The following is a 15,873-nucleotide window of genomic DNA, read 5'->3' as shown; positions in this document are numbered from 1 at the left end:
TGACAACTAAGATTATACAGATAAAAACTAAACCTAAAAAAATTTCAGATTCAGAATATTAACTTGCCATTTATATTATGTGATTTCCCAATCTGTATTTCTATAAACCAGAGAACAGATGAAAAGACCTTTCATACACGTTTTCCTGAATCTACAGTAATAACCTACCATAAAATGAAACTTCTGTGAGTATTTATAAATGCCCCATCAGAAGCAACAATATAAAAGCTCTGGTAGTTTAATCTTAATCATAGAAATTAAATAGAAGGCTAGTTTGTTACTTAGGGCTGTAATAGTAACATAATGCTTTATAGCTTAGTTTAATGAGAGACACATTTATTTAAAATTAGTTTATAATTTTCAGTGTTGCTATGTTAAAAGTATATGAAGTGTATCTTTTTGTGAGATAACTTGTAGAATGTCCAAAGGGCAAAAATGTCTTTACTTAAAAAAAAAAAAAAATTCAATTTTTTTCAAAGTGGGCTAATACATGATTTTAAATACATGTTGTTTTATTTCTTTCTGACCTAGCATCCAACTGGTCCATCATAGTGCTATTCAGAAATCTACCAAAGAACTTCGTGACATGTCCAAGAATAGAGAGATAGCATGGCCCTTGTCCACGCTTCCTGTGTTTCACCCTGTAACTGGGGAAATCATACCTCCTCTAAACGCAGATAATTATGAGAGCACTAATATGCCATTGATGCAAACACAGCAGTAAGTATCACACGAAATATTTATTTGCATGGCTGTATCTACTTAATGTCCATAAAGACCAGAGCTTTTCATTATTGTTGCTTTCACTTGTTTGCTTATAACTGGAAGGGAAAATACCAAAAGGGCATTGGTAGCATAGATCCCAATCCCACTTACTGACCCAAATAAAATGAATTACTTTCAGGAAATACTTTTTTTTCCCTTTACTAATCCAAACAAGATGACATTTACCTTAATATTTAAGAAATTGATACGCTAATAAACTAACATGTTTGCTCAGGAATGAGTTAATTGTGAAAAGAGAAGCATATTCTAAACCATGACAAATTGATTATTTTTAGAGCTATTATTTGAATTATTTGGTTATGCTAACATTTTTTATATGTTATTACCATAGATCTATTAAATTGTTTTGCCTCAGGCTTAATATTTGTAGGGTTTGTGTGTGTGTGTGTGTGTGTGTGTGTGTGTGTGTGTGTGTGATCTGCTTATATATCAAAACGAGTCATTCTAATTTGGCTATAAACACAGTTTATTAGTGCCAACCTTCTCTGTCGTGCTAGACAAACTATGGTCAGAAAGCCTGGAAGAAGCCTTTGTAAGGGGTAGGTATGGAAGAGAGGGGTTGAGGAAATTTCCCAGTTGCTCTTGAGAATCCATGTTATGTGCCTAGATATCAAAGTTTTGATATCGGGAATTATAGGTAAAACTGTCATTTATTTTTAAGAACATGGCTCTTTTTTTAACTATATGTTAAAATGGGTTAAATTCAGTTTCCCCAAGGAAGTCACAAGTTTGCTTTTGAGAGCCCCCCTCTTTTTCACTTTTGTAAATAGAATGGATATACAGAAAAATTATTCTGCCCCCCCACACACACATAAACAGGATATGATATAAAAGTAGCCTCTTACTGGTTATTTTTATCTGGGAACCATACTGGATGCAAACATATTCCCACTGTGATGCTTATTTTGTAACCATGCAAAAAGCATTTGGTAATTTGAAGATTAAACAGTAATTATTATGAGTAGTATAGATAGTCAGACTCAGTAAATTTGTGCAAAATACTTTGGAAATCTGAAAGTATTATATTTTCCTGAAGTTGTCTAACATCATTTACTTAGTGTTGCGTAGGCCAAGGTTTGTGTTTATGTGTGCATGTGTGTGTGTAATTGATTTAAGTCCTTTTAACAGTGGGGAAAATTGCATAATTTAAATTTTTGAGTTTTGGAAACATTAATATTCTCTCAGGGATGTAAATATTAAAATCTGACAAAGTTTAGTTGTAGTGAATAGAAGGGATAGATTTCTATGTTCTCTGATGGTTAGTGGGTCATTATAACACCATCTTTACCAGAATTAGATACTGATGAGAAAAATGAGTAAAATTTCAAGAATAGTGTAATAGTTCACAGTGTAACAATCTCTCCTGCCTGTTTTACATGAAAATTATGAACAGCTTATCATTCACTTTCAAAATGAAGAGAATTAAAGCATTCTTTAAGCCTTCCATTTCTTATATTATTTACCCAAGAGTGCTAGTGAAATGTTGATATATATTCTTCAAAATGAAATGGTCAGATATACCTGAGAAATATGTTTGTTTCTTTGTTTTTTGTTTTTTTTCAGCTAGAAGAGTTCTCAGAACCTTTAGTGTGTTGATATGCTTTGTAAATCCATGGTAAAGGTCAGAAGATGTAACTAAAGAAGACAGTTTAGGAAATGCTACTATTGACAAAATAACGATACTATCAAATTTTAGCATAGAAATATATTCATTATAATGAGTAGGGGAACTTGAATATCTTTATAAATCCGTAAAATTCTATTGCTGGTGAAGTTTAAGGGAGGGGAAAAGGCTGTACTATTTTTTAGATCTGCTTTCTAATCATATGTATTGAACATAAGAATAGTTCCTTAAAAATTATTTTGATTCCCTGTGGTTAAGATTTTCCCATGTTTCTACTACTATACAAGCAAAATAAAATTTTCTGTCTAGTTTACAACCAAATGCATCTTCCTGGTCCTTCCATAACCCCATCAAGACTGTCATTATGTTGATCAGGTCTCTCTATTTGTAAATGAGATATAGGTTATTTTATTGAACTTGCAACAGTTTGACCATATATATTTTTTTAAGTCCAGAGAGCCTTCGTATTATTCAGGTTTCTGCTAATGGAAAAACTCCGTTAACTAGTACTTCTGTATAAATAGGGTACATAGAGAATCGATGATGTTCACAATGGTTACTCTGAGGCACTGCGAGATCTTCAAGTGCGTCTGACTCATCGGAAGAAAATTAAATTACATGCGGTGTAGTTTCAGTGTTGAGTGTATATTATCTTTTTTTTACTCTTGAAAATGGATAAAATGTTCACGGTCTCTGTGGTAATTCCCTATAAGCCAGAATATGTGATTAACCTCATTTTCCAACCATGCCAGATAATAGGGAATTTATTGTATTGGGTTCGTCACAACTGTCCTTTACGCAAATTCAGCTTTTACTTCTTACCTTAAAAGTGTAGCCCTATTTTCAAAGTTCTATTTCGGCACCAAGTACACACAAATATAAATATTTTGGTCATTGTGTTGAACTGAATTCTCAACATTAAAATGAGATATTTGATGAGGAATTATAGCACTTGATAATTGGGTATATGCATGGATAATGCTGCCTGGGATTTATTAATTAAGCCTTCCTAAAAGGGCATGCATTTCATCTTCGCATATTCATAGTAACTTCTGAATTTATCATTCATAAATAATTTGGCTAGCTACAGGATTTTGTATTTATTCTTCAGACTCAACACCAGCAATACTGAAGCATAAGGATGTGGCTGAAAGTTTATGTTGACTTACTTACAAGCAAGACTCAAGAACATTCAAAGCCATATAGAAACTTCTTTAGGTCATTTAAACAAGTTGACCCAAGAGGTATAGAGAACCTCATAACAGCGTGAGGTATCAAGAACTTGTAACAGTCATGTAATGAGGGGTTGTCAGAGTTATTTGTCGATTACATAGTAATGTCTTTTTTTTTTTTCTGGTTTTTTTTTTTTGGTTTTTTTTTTTTGGTAGGATGCCTCATAGGAATCCAGAATGGCACCATAAATTAGACAGCAACAAATGTTTAATGATTTGCAGACGATAAAATTGAGACAGGGATAAGAGACAAAGCTAAATCTAAGGTCAAAACTGAGATTAGATTATTTACCTATCTTGATCAAGTCAGGGCTAGATAATGTGGTCATTGACCTCGGAAGGTCAGAAGGATCTCTGATCCAGGTTACAAACAAGGTGACTGAACAAATAGTGGAAAGAGAAGCTGGAAATGGAGCACATGGTCAGAAAGGAGGGATTTCATTTTTACAGTGTTCCTTCTACTTTTCGGAATATAGAGACAATATAAATAAGGCTGTTAAAATTACCGTCTGGTATAGAAATGTAAGATAAATGGAATTTGATCTTTGCTAGCATATTTATTGTTTAATAAACTTTTTATTTTGGAATGATTTTTGAGGTACAGAAAAGTTGCAAAGATACTACAGAGAGTTCCCAGATGTCCCTCTTACAGTATTTTATTTCATTTGTTACAACTAAGAAACCAACATTGGTGCTTTACTATTAGCCATGCTTAAGACTCCTCCCCCTCACCCCTGATTTTACTACTTTTTCGCCTAATGTCCTTTTTCTGTTCTAGGATTCTGTCTAGGGCACAATAGTTTGTATGTCTCTTAGATTTCTCTGGTTTGGGCAGTGTCTTAGACCTTCCTTGTTTCCCATGACCTTGAAAGTCTTGAAAAGCACTAGCCAATTATTCTGTAGAATGCGCCCCTTAGTATACCAAGGCTTTCTGCATCTGTATTTAATCACTTATCTTTGTAGCTCAGTGGATAAATGTTACCATTAATAGTAAGAAGAATTTTTTCCTCCATAGACAGTGCCCTGAATCATTACAATTCATTGCTGGAATTCACATTATAAAGCCATTCTTACAATTTGCTTTGCCCAAAGAATCATTGTTGTGATTATGTCTTTGACCAAAGATATATTGCAGATTTGACTGATGTTCCTCAAAAATAAAGCTTTGCAATGATTTAAATTAAGAAAATCAAATGCTGAGTCATAGAATTTTAGGTTCTAAAAGGAATGGTGAGAGATAGTCTAGCCTGGTCGTTCCCAAACCAAGTTGCAGATCCCCCTCAGCTGTAGATTTCTTAACAGTACAGACTTCAAGGCCGTCCTTCTGGGGATTTGGAATCTCTGAACGTGTCTGTTATGGTGGAGCAAAAAGAACGGTTGAGAATCGTGATTTAAACACTTAACCCAGGTTTTCGAATTCAGAAAGCCAGATTGGTATTTCTGGTATTTCGGTTGTGGGTGATGGCTGTTATTCACACTCTTACACCAAGTAAAGTTTTAAAAGAGGAACAATCTCTCCTAATTCCCCCGAGGGGGTATGTGCAGAAAGAAAAGTATGAAAGGGGGCAGTCCTGCATGTTATCTAGAGTGTAGGGGCTCTTAGTGGGTTTATGCTTATCAGCCTCTAGACTTTGCACATCTCCTTAAGCTGCCTGAGGAGAATGACAGGGAGAGATGAGCGATGAGTGCTGATTAGAAGCAGTGTCTGAATGGGACAGAGAAATGCTAATCCTTGAAAAGCTAAAAACCACAGGGAAATTGCACTCATTTTGCAATTTCATGGCAGGCATTGACTGGAGGATGCCAAACATTCAATATTCTAGAAAATAATCTATTCTTAAATTGGCAATGTATTATGTGTCCTTTTAGGGGATAGATGTGCCTCCTCATTATTTTTTTCTTATACCGACATTAATATCAGTCTTTTTCCTGAGTGAGAGGCATCTTCATACAGTATTGAATGTAATGATTAATAGAGGGAAGTGTCCCAACATTTTCTAGGAAGATTTTAATTGGATATACAAAAATTTTCCGTATGGATTACATAAAACGTAATACATAATCCAGAGTAATTGGGTCTCCCTCAAAGCAGGAGGTCAGTTGTGTTTAATCTTTTGCAAATTAACAAGTTTAAAAGTAGAATTAAGTCTTCTAATTAAAGATATTTAGTCACTAATCATTTTAGCTTTTATCTGAAGTATTTTTCCATTTGTCTTCCCTTTGGTAATAATGAGAACTAACTTTATGATAAAATTCCATAAATAAAAAATTAGGTTTCAATAAAAGTTAATGTCAGTTGAAAAGAATGTTTCAGGGGACCAAGATAATGATTTCCTGTTGACAAGAAGTATCAACCAGCCAAGGATATTTCAGATCCATTGACTTTTTTTTTTTTAATTCAATAAGTATACACTAAAAGCAATAGATGCAGTATCTCTTTGATAGGTTTTGTTTATATGAGTTTGTACTGCATCATTTTAAAGCTATGGCAGGCTTGCTTTTGGCTTTATACAGGCAGGGGGAAAATGGAAAGAAATGAATGTCTCCTTTCTCCTTTATGCATTGATTTTAGTTAAAATTTGGTTTTGAAATGTAAAATTATGGTGATTCCAATTCCTTTGTGTTCTCCCTTCTTTAATCCAAATAATGGCCTGATGCCTTAGTAAAAGTTATAAGGTCCAAATCAGCAAGGTTTGGGCAATGTCAATTTTGTTGAAATAATTGGGAAATTTCAAAAACATGTTACTGTTTTATTGTTAAATGATTTCATGTTAATTCAAAAGAGAAGTATTTTGTATTCCATATCACTAAACTGTCATTTATTTTCAACTCTGGCATAGATTCTGTGGCTTTATACAAATCACTTAACCTTTCTTTGCTTTTGCGTCTTCAAGCAAATAGGAGTATAATGGGTGGGTAATCATTAACCTTACTCATAGAATTACTCTACAGGATATCCAAGAATGTCAAATTACCTTAAAACAGTTGTACCAATAATAAATAATTGCATGCTCCCCCTAAATCACTTATTTATTAATTTGCAAGTTATTAGCTTTGCCCTCTTAAAGAATGAAATTTGTGCAATGACTAATTTACATAATTTTCTATTTAAATGCATGTAATTAATGGTAGTAAAATTAGAAAATAATTGATGCTAATAATTTAGAGAATTAGTTTTCTTAAATCTTTTTTCTACATAATGCAATTTACACATAATAATCGTTCCGTTTGTCCATTAATAATTATTCTCAATAATTTTATGATTTTACAAAGGTCCTTTCTTTAAAGGATTATAGGACTTCTATTTGATGTCAGCACCCACTTTCCTGTATAATTGCCTTTAGCAGCTTGCTTTCACTAGAGATGGAAATGGTTCTATTTCCTTATTGTGTTCTCTGCTTCTTAACTACAGCAGAGTTAGTTATAGGCATTTTTCCAGTATGCCGGAAGCAGTGCTCTTATGGGGGTACTTCCCTTCATCTTTTAAATGGAATATACACTTCAAATATGCCTATCATAGATATATGTGAACACTAACACTCACAGGCTTACATGTAGCTACGAGTTGAGGCCACCACAAAAACAGAGCTCTGTGCCCATACCTTGGAGACTCTGGGGAAGTTTAATCTCCACATATTTTTTGTTGAGCACCATTTTGCACACCCAAGCACTTTTATATAACTCATCGAAGTTTCAGTTGAAGTTGTAAGGAGAGTATGTACATCGCTCAAACTTAACCACTTGGGACACGCAGTGCAGATACTTTTAAATCCCCAAACGAATGTAATGCACACAGTTGCTTTCTCATACAGCTTCTCCAGATTCCTGCTAGTTTATGTGTGGCACTTTCTCAACCAATCATTTATCTTCAAACCTAGAGAAGTCTATTGCTATGTAAAAAAAAAAAAAAAAAGGAAAGGAAAAGAAGGGAAGGGAAGGAAAGAAAAAAAAGAAAGGAAGGAAGGAAACTTTCAGCAGTGTATCAGAAGAGAAAAATGGAAGGTAGAGAAGAAATGATGGGGCATAGATTAATTTTGATCAGTTATTTTCAAACTGTGTTCCACAGAAGGGTAAGTTGGGCTGGCCAATGTGGGAGAGGGGGTCCAATGACTTCATCCAACAATGATTTTTGAATTTTGGTTATACTTGATCTAGGGCTTCTGAAGGGCTTCCTTTGTCCTCTTTGGTATTTTAATTTTGTCAAAATGTATTGATTCAATCCATTAATAGGCTAGGTAGAGCTAGAGAAGATAAAAAATAAGGAAGGGTGTGTATGGGTGCGTGTGTGTGTGTGTGTGTGTGTGTGTGTGTGTGTGTCTGTCTGTATGTGTAAAGAATGCTGTCTTAATTTCTTATGTGGGATAGACCCAAATCAGTTTTATCTGAGAAATTAAAAATTCATAACCCCCTCCCAAATGCCCATGAAAGTGAATTTTCACTTCTGGAATAAAGATGTTTGTTTTCCCATCTTTAAATCGAGAACTTATTTCCTCTTTGTGGTTAATAAATTAATCTTTTTACTTTCATGATAAAAACGACTGTAAATACATTGTGTAAAACTGAAAGAATAAACCAAAACAACAACAACAACAACAACAACAAAACCTCCCTGAAACTACCCAGTACCCAGGGATAAGTAGGGCTGATAGGTAATAGCAAAAAAGAATGTAATTATGGAGATGAATTATTAAGTAATTTCTTCAAAGTGAGTTAGAATCGATTTTGTTATTTTCTTAACAATATATTAAAATGGAACCGAATTTTTTAAAAAAATCATTCAGCATCATTAACATTCCTATAGATTAATTTAAGAGTTTAAATAGTATTTAACTAGTGTGTACTGTTTTCCACCTTAGATGGTTGTATTTGGAATGTAATATTTGCCTGGCTGAAATGATTTAGATCAGTGGTTTTCAAACTCTGCTTCTTGGAGTTTTCTTAGAAATACTCCAGGGGCTAACATGTGGGGCACAGGAAACAAAGCAGGCAGGATTCTGGCTCCCTTGTTTCAACCCGGACAACCTCACATGTATCTCTTTTGTGTATCAAGAGTTCTGCTTAGGATTTCAATTAAAAGGAATTTCATTACTGAAGAGAAACAAAAAAAGTTTGAAAATCCCTGGCTTGGATCGAGCCCTACTCTGTAGCAAGGAGCTGACTTTTAAAATTTCTTCCACACAGAATCTAAATTGTATATTTTTGTGAACTAATTTTAATATCAAAATTTGAAACTGTGTGTGTGTGTGTGTTGATAAAAATGTGTATTATGTGAATCTTTCTTAGTATCTTCACTTTTGCACGTATTCATTCAAACATTTATTGCATGGTTATCGTTGGGGATGCTAAACCAAACAGGATGGTTCTTACTGTTAATGCACTTTGGGGCAAGGAAACACGTGAGGGAAAATACAATGACAATCAGTGTGTTTATGATATCATGTTAAATGGTAACTTATTTAGGGGGTGCTTAGGGAGGAAGCATAGAAGAGGTGGTACTTGAGAGATTTTTTTAAATTAAAATTAATAAGTTAAAAATTTTAGTTAACATTCCTGTGGGATGTTTTTAAATTGTAAGAGTAATACATGTTCACCATAACAACTTTTGAGTTGAATTTGCAAGGACAAATGGGAGCTGGTTGGGTGGTAATGGGCCATGATGGTGGTGGTTCTGTTTCAAGCAGTCAGGGAGAGCTCCACGTTGGGACCAGATATATTGATGGCCTTCTGGGGCATACTAAAAACCTTGAAACTTAGTTTGTGGGTATGTATAAGGAAATAATAAAATGTGTGTTATTTGAATGACATAATCAGATTTGTGTCATAGAAGATCATCAGACAGCAATGTGCACAGTGGATTATAAGGGAGCATGAGTGAGAATGAGGAATCCATTCAGGTCAGTTGCAAAGATCCAAATGAGAAATGGTGATGGCTTCCATCAAGTTAGCAATGGAGATGGGAAAGAAGGAGACAGATTGAAAAAACTGAGGAGAGTCGTTAAGAGTTACTAAGTGATTGGATGTGAGGACTGAAGGGGAGAGAAGGGTCAGTGATAACTTCTACGCTTTGACGAGTGCAGTTGGATGGCTATCCAGTGTCATTTCCTGGAATGGGGATAGAGGAGCACAGGTTTGGCACAGGGAATGAAGGTGGTGATATATGTTGTTCTATGACAGTGTGTGAGTGTGTACTTGTGTTCTAGACCTGGATCTGAAAGTGTTCAGGTATAAGCAGAAGCCCTGGAGCTCTGGGTTCTCATCTTTACCCACTACTTCTACCTGTGTAGCCTTGAACCTCTAAGCCTATTTTTTCATCTATAAACTAATATAAAAATAATATGTTTCTCCTAGGATGGTTGTGAGGTAGAATATAGCATGTAGTAGCAACTCCATGAATGTTACCAATATCGGTATTACTTACCTTCCTCAGACTTCAGTTTCCTCCTCCATGAACTCATTGGTGGGTGAGGTACTGGATTAGATGATTTCTGAGGTCCTTTCTAGCTATAAAGTTTTTCATTCTGAGATGTCTGCTCTTTGTTTACATGTGTGTAAACAAGCACAGTTTTACTCAAAAAAATATTAATCACTTCTAGGAACTTGCCACATCAGACTCAGATTCCCCAACAGCAGACGACAGGTGAGTACTGAAAGTAGTAAGTTGCTGAATATGGATGAATTTAATAGATTGAAAGATAATTAATGTACTATATAATTTATGAAGCTTTAGCTTCACCAAGTAAGGTAAAACAGTTGTGTTATTCTTTAATCAGAGTTAGAACCTCAGAATAATAGCTGATTATTGCATAGACTGGCATCAGAGTGAAACACAGAGTAAATGATCTTAGAGCAAAAGCATCCATGGAGGTCCTGTCTAATTAAGGAAGACTGAATGAAATCTTCTTCCTTCAGCGAAGCTCCCTATTCTTCCCCGTGGTATGAAAGATTCTTAGCTTAGATGTATCCAGGATTTGTCTCAGTAAGTGAGCAGCTTGAAACTGACTCTTACAAAAGGAAACCATTGTGAGTAATCACTGAGGCTTCAGGGGGATAAATGAGAAATGTTTGGCCTGGTTCTAATGCCACTTTAAAAAGCTGTTATAACATGACCAATGAAAAAAAGATGGCGGACAATTCTCCCTAGACTATTCTATTTCCCTAAGACATACTTTCTTTAAGTTTATTTCTTTCAAGTGTCTCTAAAAAATTTCCACAGCCAATTATTTCATTCATCTTGGTACAAGTAGGTAACTTAATTCATGATTGTCTTCTAATTAGTGGTTGATTCTTAGTTCTAATTGCCAGGCAACCAGTAATGCCTTTGTAGCTCTTTTGGAAAAGCAAGAGACATTTAAAAAATGTAAGTTGGATGTGGAATTCTGAGTATAAATAGTGGTATTGTGGTAGGGAAGCTATTAAGTAAGTCTCTTAAAAACTTTAGGCACATGTAGAAATGTATTGGATGTTTTCATTCAAAAATTATCTTGTTTATTACGGCTTTCGGGAATTTAAGGAGATTTTCGTTTGACAACTTTTCAAAGATTTGAGGCAAGTATAATGAAGTTGTTCATCAGATTTTAATTACGAGATAACGTTTATCAGAATTTACCCCACAATTTTGATTACTTGTTTTAATTACATGCTAACATGTTTCAACAAGACTGTTCAATATATTGATGTAAGCATTCAAGAGATTGATGAAGGAACAAACTTTATTATAAATATGTGTTATCTAAAGAGCAAAGAAATAAATGAATCCCTACTACCTCTAATTTCATGGCTTTTTTTTAAACAGGAAAACTTTTTAAAGACTGTTTCTACAGTGGATTTGCTAAAACGTCTTCCTCGTTAACCTCATAGACTTCCATGTCTCCTAAGATCTCTTTCCTCTGATTAATAATTATTTCAGGCAAGGAGTAAGTAGATGGGAGACAATTTCTAGCAAAATAGTAAAAAAGAAAAAACTTTTAGTATTTTAGAAATCCAGATTTTACTTGGGAACCTAAGTAGATTATATTACAGAGATTTATTTCATAGTTGCATATTTTTAACAAGTAGACCTGTTAGTGTGCTGCATTTTAGTAATAGGCAGCATTTCCAAATACAAGAACAGTTTATGCCTGAGCAAATGTGATAAGAGGCAAAGAAATTCCCTAGAGGGGTTTTAGGTTGTTCAACCTAATTTTCTAAATTATTTTTCTAAAATAGGTTTTGGGGAACAGGCATTTTGCTTACGTCAAGAAAGCTTTGGTCTCCTTTTTAGTTAACACTAGAGCCTATTACCTTCTTGTTTTCTTACATTTTTCTGTAATTTGGAGCATTTTATGGACTAAAGTGTACTATTTCCTCTTGGTTGTTTTTTTTCCTTCTTGTTTTCTGTGAGTCCCCAAAGTATCTAAGTGCTAGAGAGAGAGAGACCGCCCTAACATTTTTTGTAATTGTGATAGATTATTGTGTTTCTACCTCTGATAAATGTAAAACCAAATAGAGTCATGCCTCCTGGAGAGAAGAGCTAAATGGGCAGATTACATTCTTTATTCCCATTCTATTCATTTGAATGAAAAAATAAAGTTTGTTTCTCAGTTTCTAAGTGATTCTGTCCATACATGCATGGATTCAGTTTACATATTTCATGGGTACAATAGCTTTTCTGTTCCTCCACCTTGGTTATCCTAGTAGCACAAAGAGGCAGCAACATTTGTGCATGATTATTTTGAAATAATAATTTGCTTTTCCCAAGTACCTCAGAGCACTATGCTAGTGTCACAGTTTTCTTTATGAAGGTAATTTAAGCACAAGGTCTGTCTCTGGAATACCAAGTAATTTTCTTTGTAGCTAACTATCTGGAATTTGTCAAGGAGAGTATATTTTAAAGTTTGTTCTATTTAGTTAGTTATTTTCTTTCAAAGGACCATCCAAACTTTAAGAAATGAACTGGCTGCCAGTGTTGTAATCTTGGACTTAAGCACTAGCTGGGGTAATAGAGCAGTTAAAAGCTGACAATAGCCGTATGAGTGGAACAGACCCTGGCTATTAAGATCTATGCCCCTTCCGGTTTTCTCATTTTCTCCGCTGAAAAGCCAGGATTAAAACGTACAGTCATACATCCCACAGTCAACCGCATGCTTTTTGTTTATCCTGGGAGGAATTTTCAGGCCGTGACTTTTGGAACATTACATAGCTTTGGCCCAAGAAGGAGAGGACTAATTTAGAATTTTTCCTTTCTAAAAAATTTTACACCAAATGCAGAGAAATTATTTTAAAATATGTAAGAAGATAGCAAAATGATGCCTTGCCGTAATTTGTTTTGCTCAAAATCTACAAGTGTCCGTGCCCTGACTAACACATGCCCATGCTCATTCTTACACGTCACAGGTAAATGGAATCCCTGAAGAAAGGAAACTGACCGAAGCAATGAATTTATAATCAGACAGTATAGCAGCTATATCTTATTTCTTCTCTCTCCCAATAATGCATGAGCTTTTCCGGCATATGATGTGCATGTTGACAGTATTAAGTATGTACCAAATAATACAATATAACTTTCATTTTACTAATGCATTTTTTTTGTACTTAAAGCATTTTTGACAATTTGTAAAACATTGATGACTTTATATTTGTTACAATAAAAAGTGATCTTTAAAATAAATATTATTAATGAAGCCTAATGTCTGGTGAAATTTACTTCAGAAAGTATTTGATTGCCTCCTGTATAGCAGGAATCTTTCATTGCTAAAGAACAGTTCATGTGCTCATTCTTCATTCAGCCATCTTTTACAAATATGTAAAAGGTCCGTGTTCTGTGTTCTAAGTGAGTAAGCTATTTAAATAATCCTTTTATCCTTGTGGCCTGTAAAGCCTGTTCTTTTGTATATACTACTTGGAGTGTCTGGGTAAACCTGGTTTTGTGGGTTGTGGATCTGATGACACCTAGTTCACGAAAGGCAGTCCAGGTGCATAATTACCTGCCTCCATGATCAGATATTTGGTTTTAGAGGCAATCCAGGAGCTATTACTCAAAAAGAGAATAGTCACTGGCTGATGGTGATCAGAATTAGCTCCAAAACTCCAGGCTGCCCTGTGATAACACTGCATTCAAGGCTTAGCAGAGCTTCCTCACAGCAAGTCGGTCTTTTAAGATATCCAATACAAGTGAGATCATACAGTATTTGTCTTTCTCTGTCTTACTTATTTCACTTAGCATAACACCCTCAGAGTCCATCCATGTTATTGCAAATGGCAGAATGTCCTTCTTTATGGCTGAATAGTGTTCTGTTATCTAATTCAAAATATTGATTGAGCACTTACATATGCCAGAGATTGCTATAGATGTTGGGACCACAACAAAAGGCCGCAATACAACAGAAATATTGAATTAGGTTTGTTCCCTCCCCAAACAGGTCATTTATTTGGAAGGTGAGCCCATGAAGCCAGAGTGTGGAAGCAGAAAGAGGGAGGAGGTTAGGAGGTCCTGAAGGAAAGCCAACAATTAGGTGTGGCATTGATCTAGCTTTATTCTGGAAAGCAGAACTCAGTCCACCTGGGGATCCATCTAATAAATATATAGAATACACCTCAGAATTTTCCCTCCAAGTAACAGGAGAGTTAGACTTTCATCTGCTGTCTTACCATCCTGTAGTTCAGAGTTGCATGAGGGGGCATTAACTCCCCTGCACTTTTGGGCTTTGGCTGTGAGCAGGCTGAGCAAGAGCCTGGTCCTCTGGAGAAAACCCTGGGGCATAGAAGCTGGGAGATGCTACGGAAACTTGAGGTGAGAAACCTAGAAAGAAAGCTGAACAAGCTATTAAAAAAATGTCTTCATCAGGGGACAGTGCTGGATTTTGCATAGCACCATTGACATACAATGTTAAAAGGCAGTTGCTATCAACTAGTACTTCTTAATTAACATTTCAGTTTGCAGTGGGATGAAATCATTGATGCATAGCATACAACTTGTGATATACATGAAATTAATATATAAATGAGAATTGTTTGGTGAGCTTTTTGCTCTTCCACTGAAAACTCATGCCATGAGAGGATTGATTTTTCATTTTGGGAAAAATTATTTTGTGAGCTGTGTTAATGTGACAAATATACCCCTGAAATCACAGGGGCTTAATACAGTAAAAGTTTACTGATTACTCATATCATAGCCCAGTGTAATTAGTACTGTCTTCCTCCATCTTGGGTGCTATATGATCTGGAACACATGATATCCAGGATTTCTACGGGGAAAAAAAATGAGCTGAAAGGTCATGTGGGATATTTTTAAGAGTTAGGCTTCAAAATGACTTTGATCACTTTCATCTATACTCCATTGGCTGGTAGTGTCATATTATCCAAACATAATTACTATGGACACTATGAAACGTAATCTTCCCGTGTTCTCATGAAGAGGAAATGGTGTGGTAAACACGAGCATTGTCTTCGCTACACAAACGTGGACTGGACAAAACATGATGAGTGCCTATGGACTAACCACTGTATTTAACAATGGAAAACATAATCATGCAAATAATAGTTCTTTCATTCCCAATAACCTAAATTATGAGTTAGAACTATTAATTCAGTGGAAGCAACAACAACAAAAAACTGCCTAGATATAATAAGCTAGGTAAACATATTTTGGAGAAATATTGCACTGAATTCTTGTAGAAAAATATATGATTATAAGTTCAAAATCCCTTACCTGAAGTTCTCAAATCCAAAGATCTTGATTTTTGCATAAGTTCAGAACAAATCTATTTCATGGTAGAACCTGACTTAAACAAAAATGAGGATGCCTATTTTGTCTTTCTTACTCCTACTTGGTGTGATGTTTTGCTATAGAAATTTTAACATTTCATAACAGAATATTACCCTAACCCTACTGAATATGTTACATAATATAAGGAACATAATTTATATACATTACATTAATAAAACCTGAAAACAATTGAATATTAAAATATACCTGGTCCCAAGAGTTTCTACTAGTGTATTGTGGACTCATATTACTAATTTTATATTACTAATATTGGTATATAACATTGAATTTTTCTATGATTTTTATGTGATAAACTTCTTTATATCACCTATGTTCCTTCCCCTCACCCTCCCCACCCCCCCGCAAACATATCAAAATATCTTATTGAATTAAGTTATCAGGGTCATTTCATTCATTCAGTGAATAATTGTTTAGGGCTTATTATGTTCTAGGCTTTGAATTATGCTCGGCAAATAAAACAGACAATG

General features: G+C 34.8%; 1 protein-coding gene across 11 annotated transcripts in view; it reads left to right on the top strand.

The window, feature by feature from the left end:
• The window catches only part of SGCE (sarcoglycan epsilon), a 63,924-nt gene extending 50,623 nt beyond the window's left edge, over window positions 1-13,301 (top strand). For 4 of the 11 annotated variants that reach the window (XM_019729726.2, XM_019729721.2, XM_019729720.2 and 1 more), the window contains 4 exons: window positions 532-720; window positions 10,236-10,279; window positions 11,153-11,187; window positions 13,015-13,301. In XM_019729726.2, coding sequence (XP_019585285.1) covers window positions 532-720; window positions 10,236-10,279; window positions 11,153-11,187; window positions 13,015-13,065 — 319 coding nt within the window. In that variant the 3' untranslated portion in view covers window positions 13,066-13,301. Of the gene's footprint in view, window positions 1-531; window positions 721-10,235; window positions 10,291-11,136; window positions 11,188-13,014 lie in introns of those variants that run through there. The other 7 variants (XM_019729722.2, XM_019729727.2, XM_074340743.1 and 4 more) reach the window with 5 other exon arrangements.
• Window positions 13,302-15,873: the final 2,572 nt, after the last annotated feature.

This window comes from Rhinolophus sinicus, linkage group LG09 (assembly GCF_036562045.2).
Source record: "Rhinolophus sinicus isolate RSC01 linkage group LG09, ASM3656204v1, whole genome shotgun sequence".
Taxonomy (NCBI): Eukaryota; Metazoa; Chordata; class Mammalia; order Chiroptera; family Rhinolophidae; genus Rhinolophus; species Rhinolophus sinicus.
Note: the sequence above shows the minus strand (reverse complement) of the source record. Positions and strands in the feature narration are given on the sequence as shown.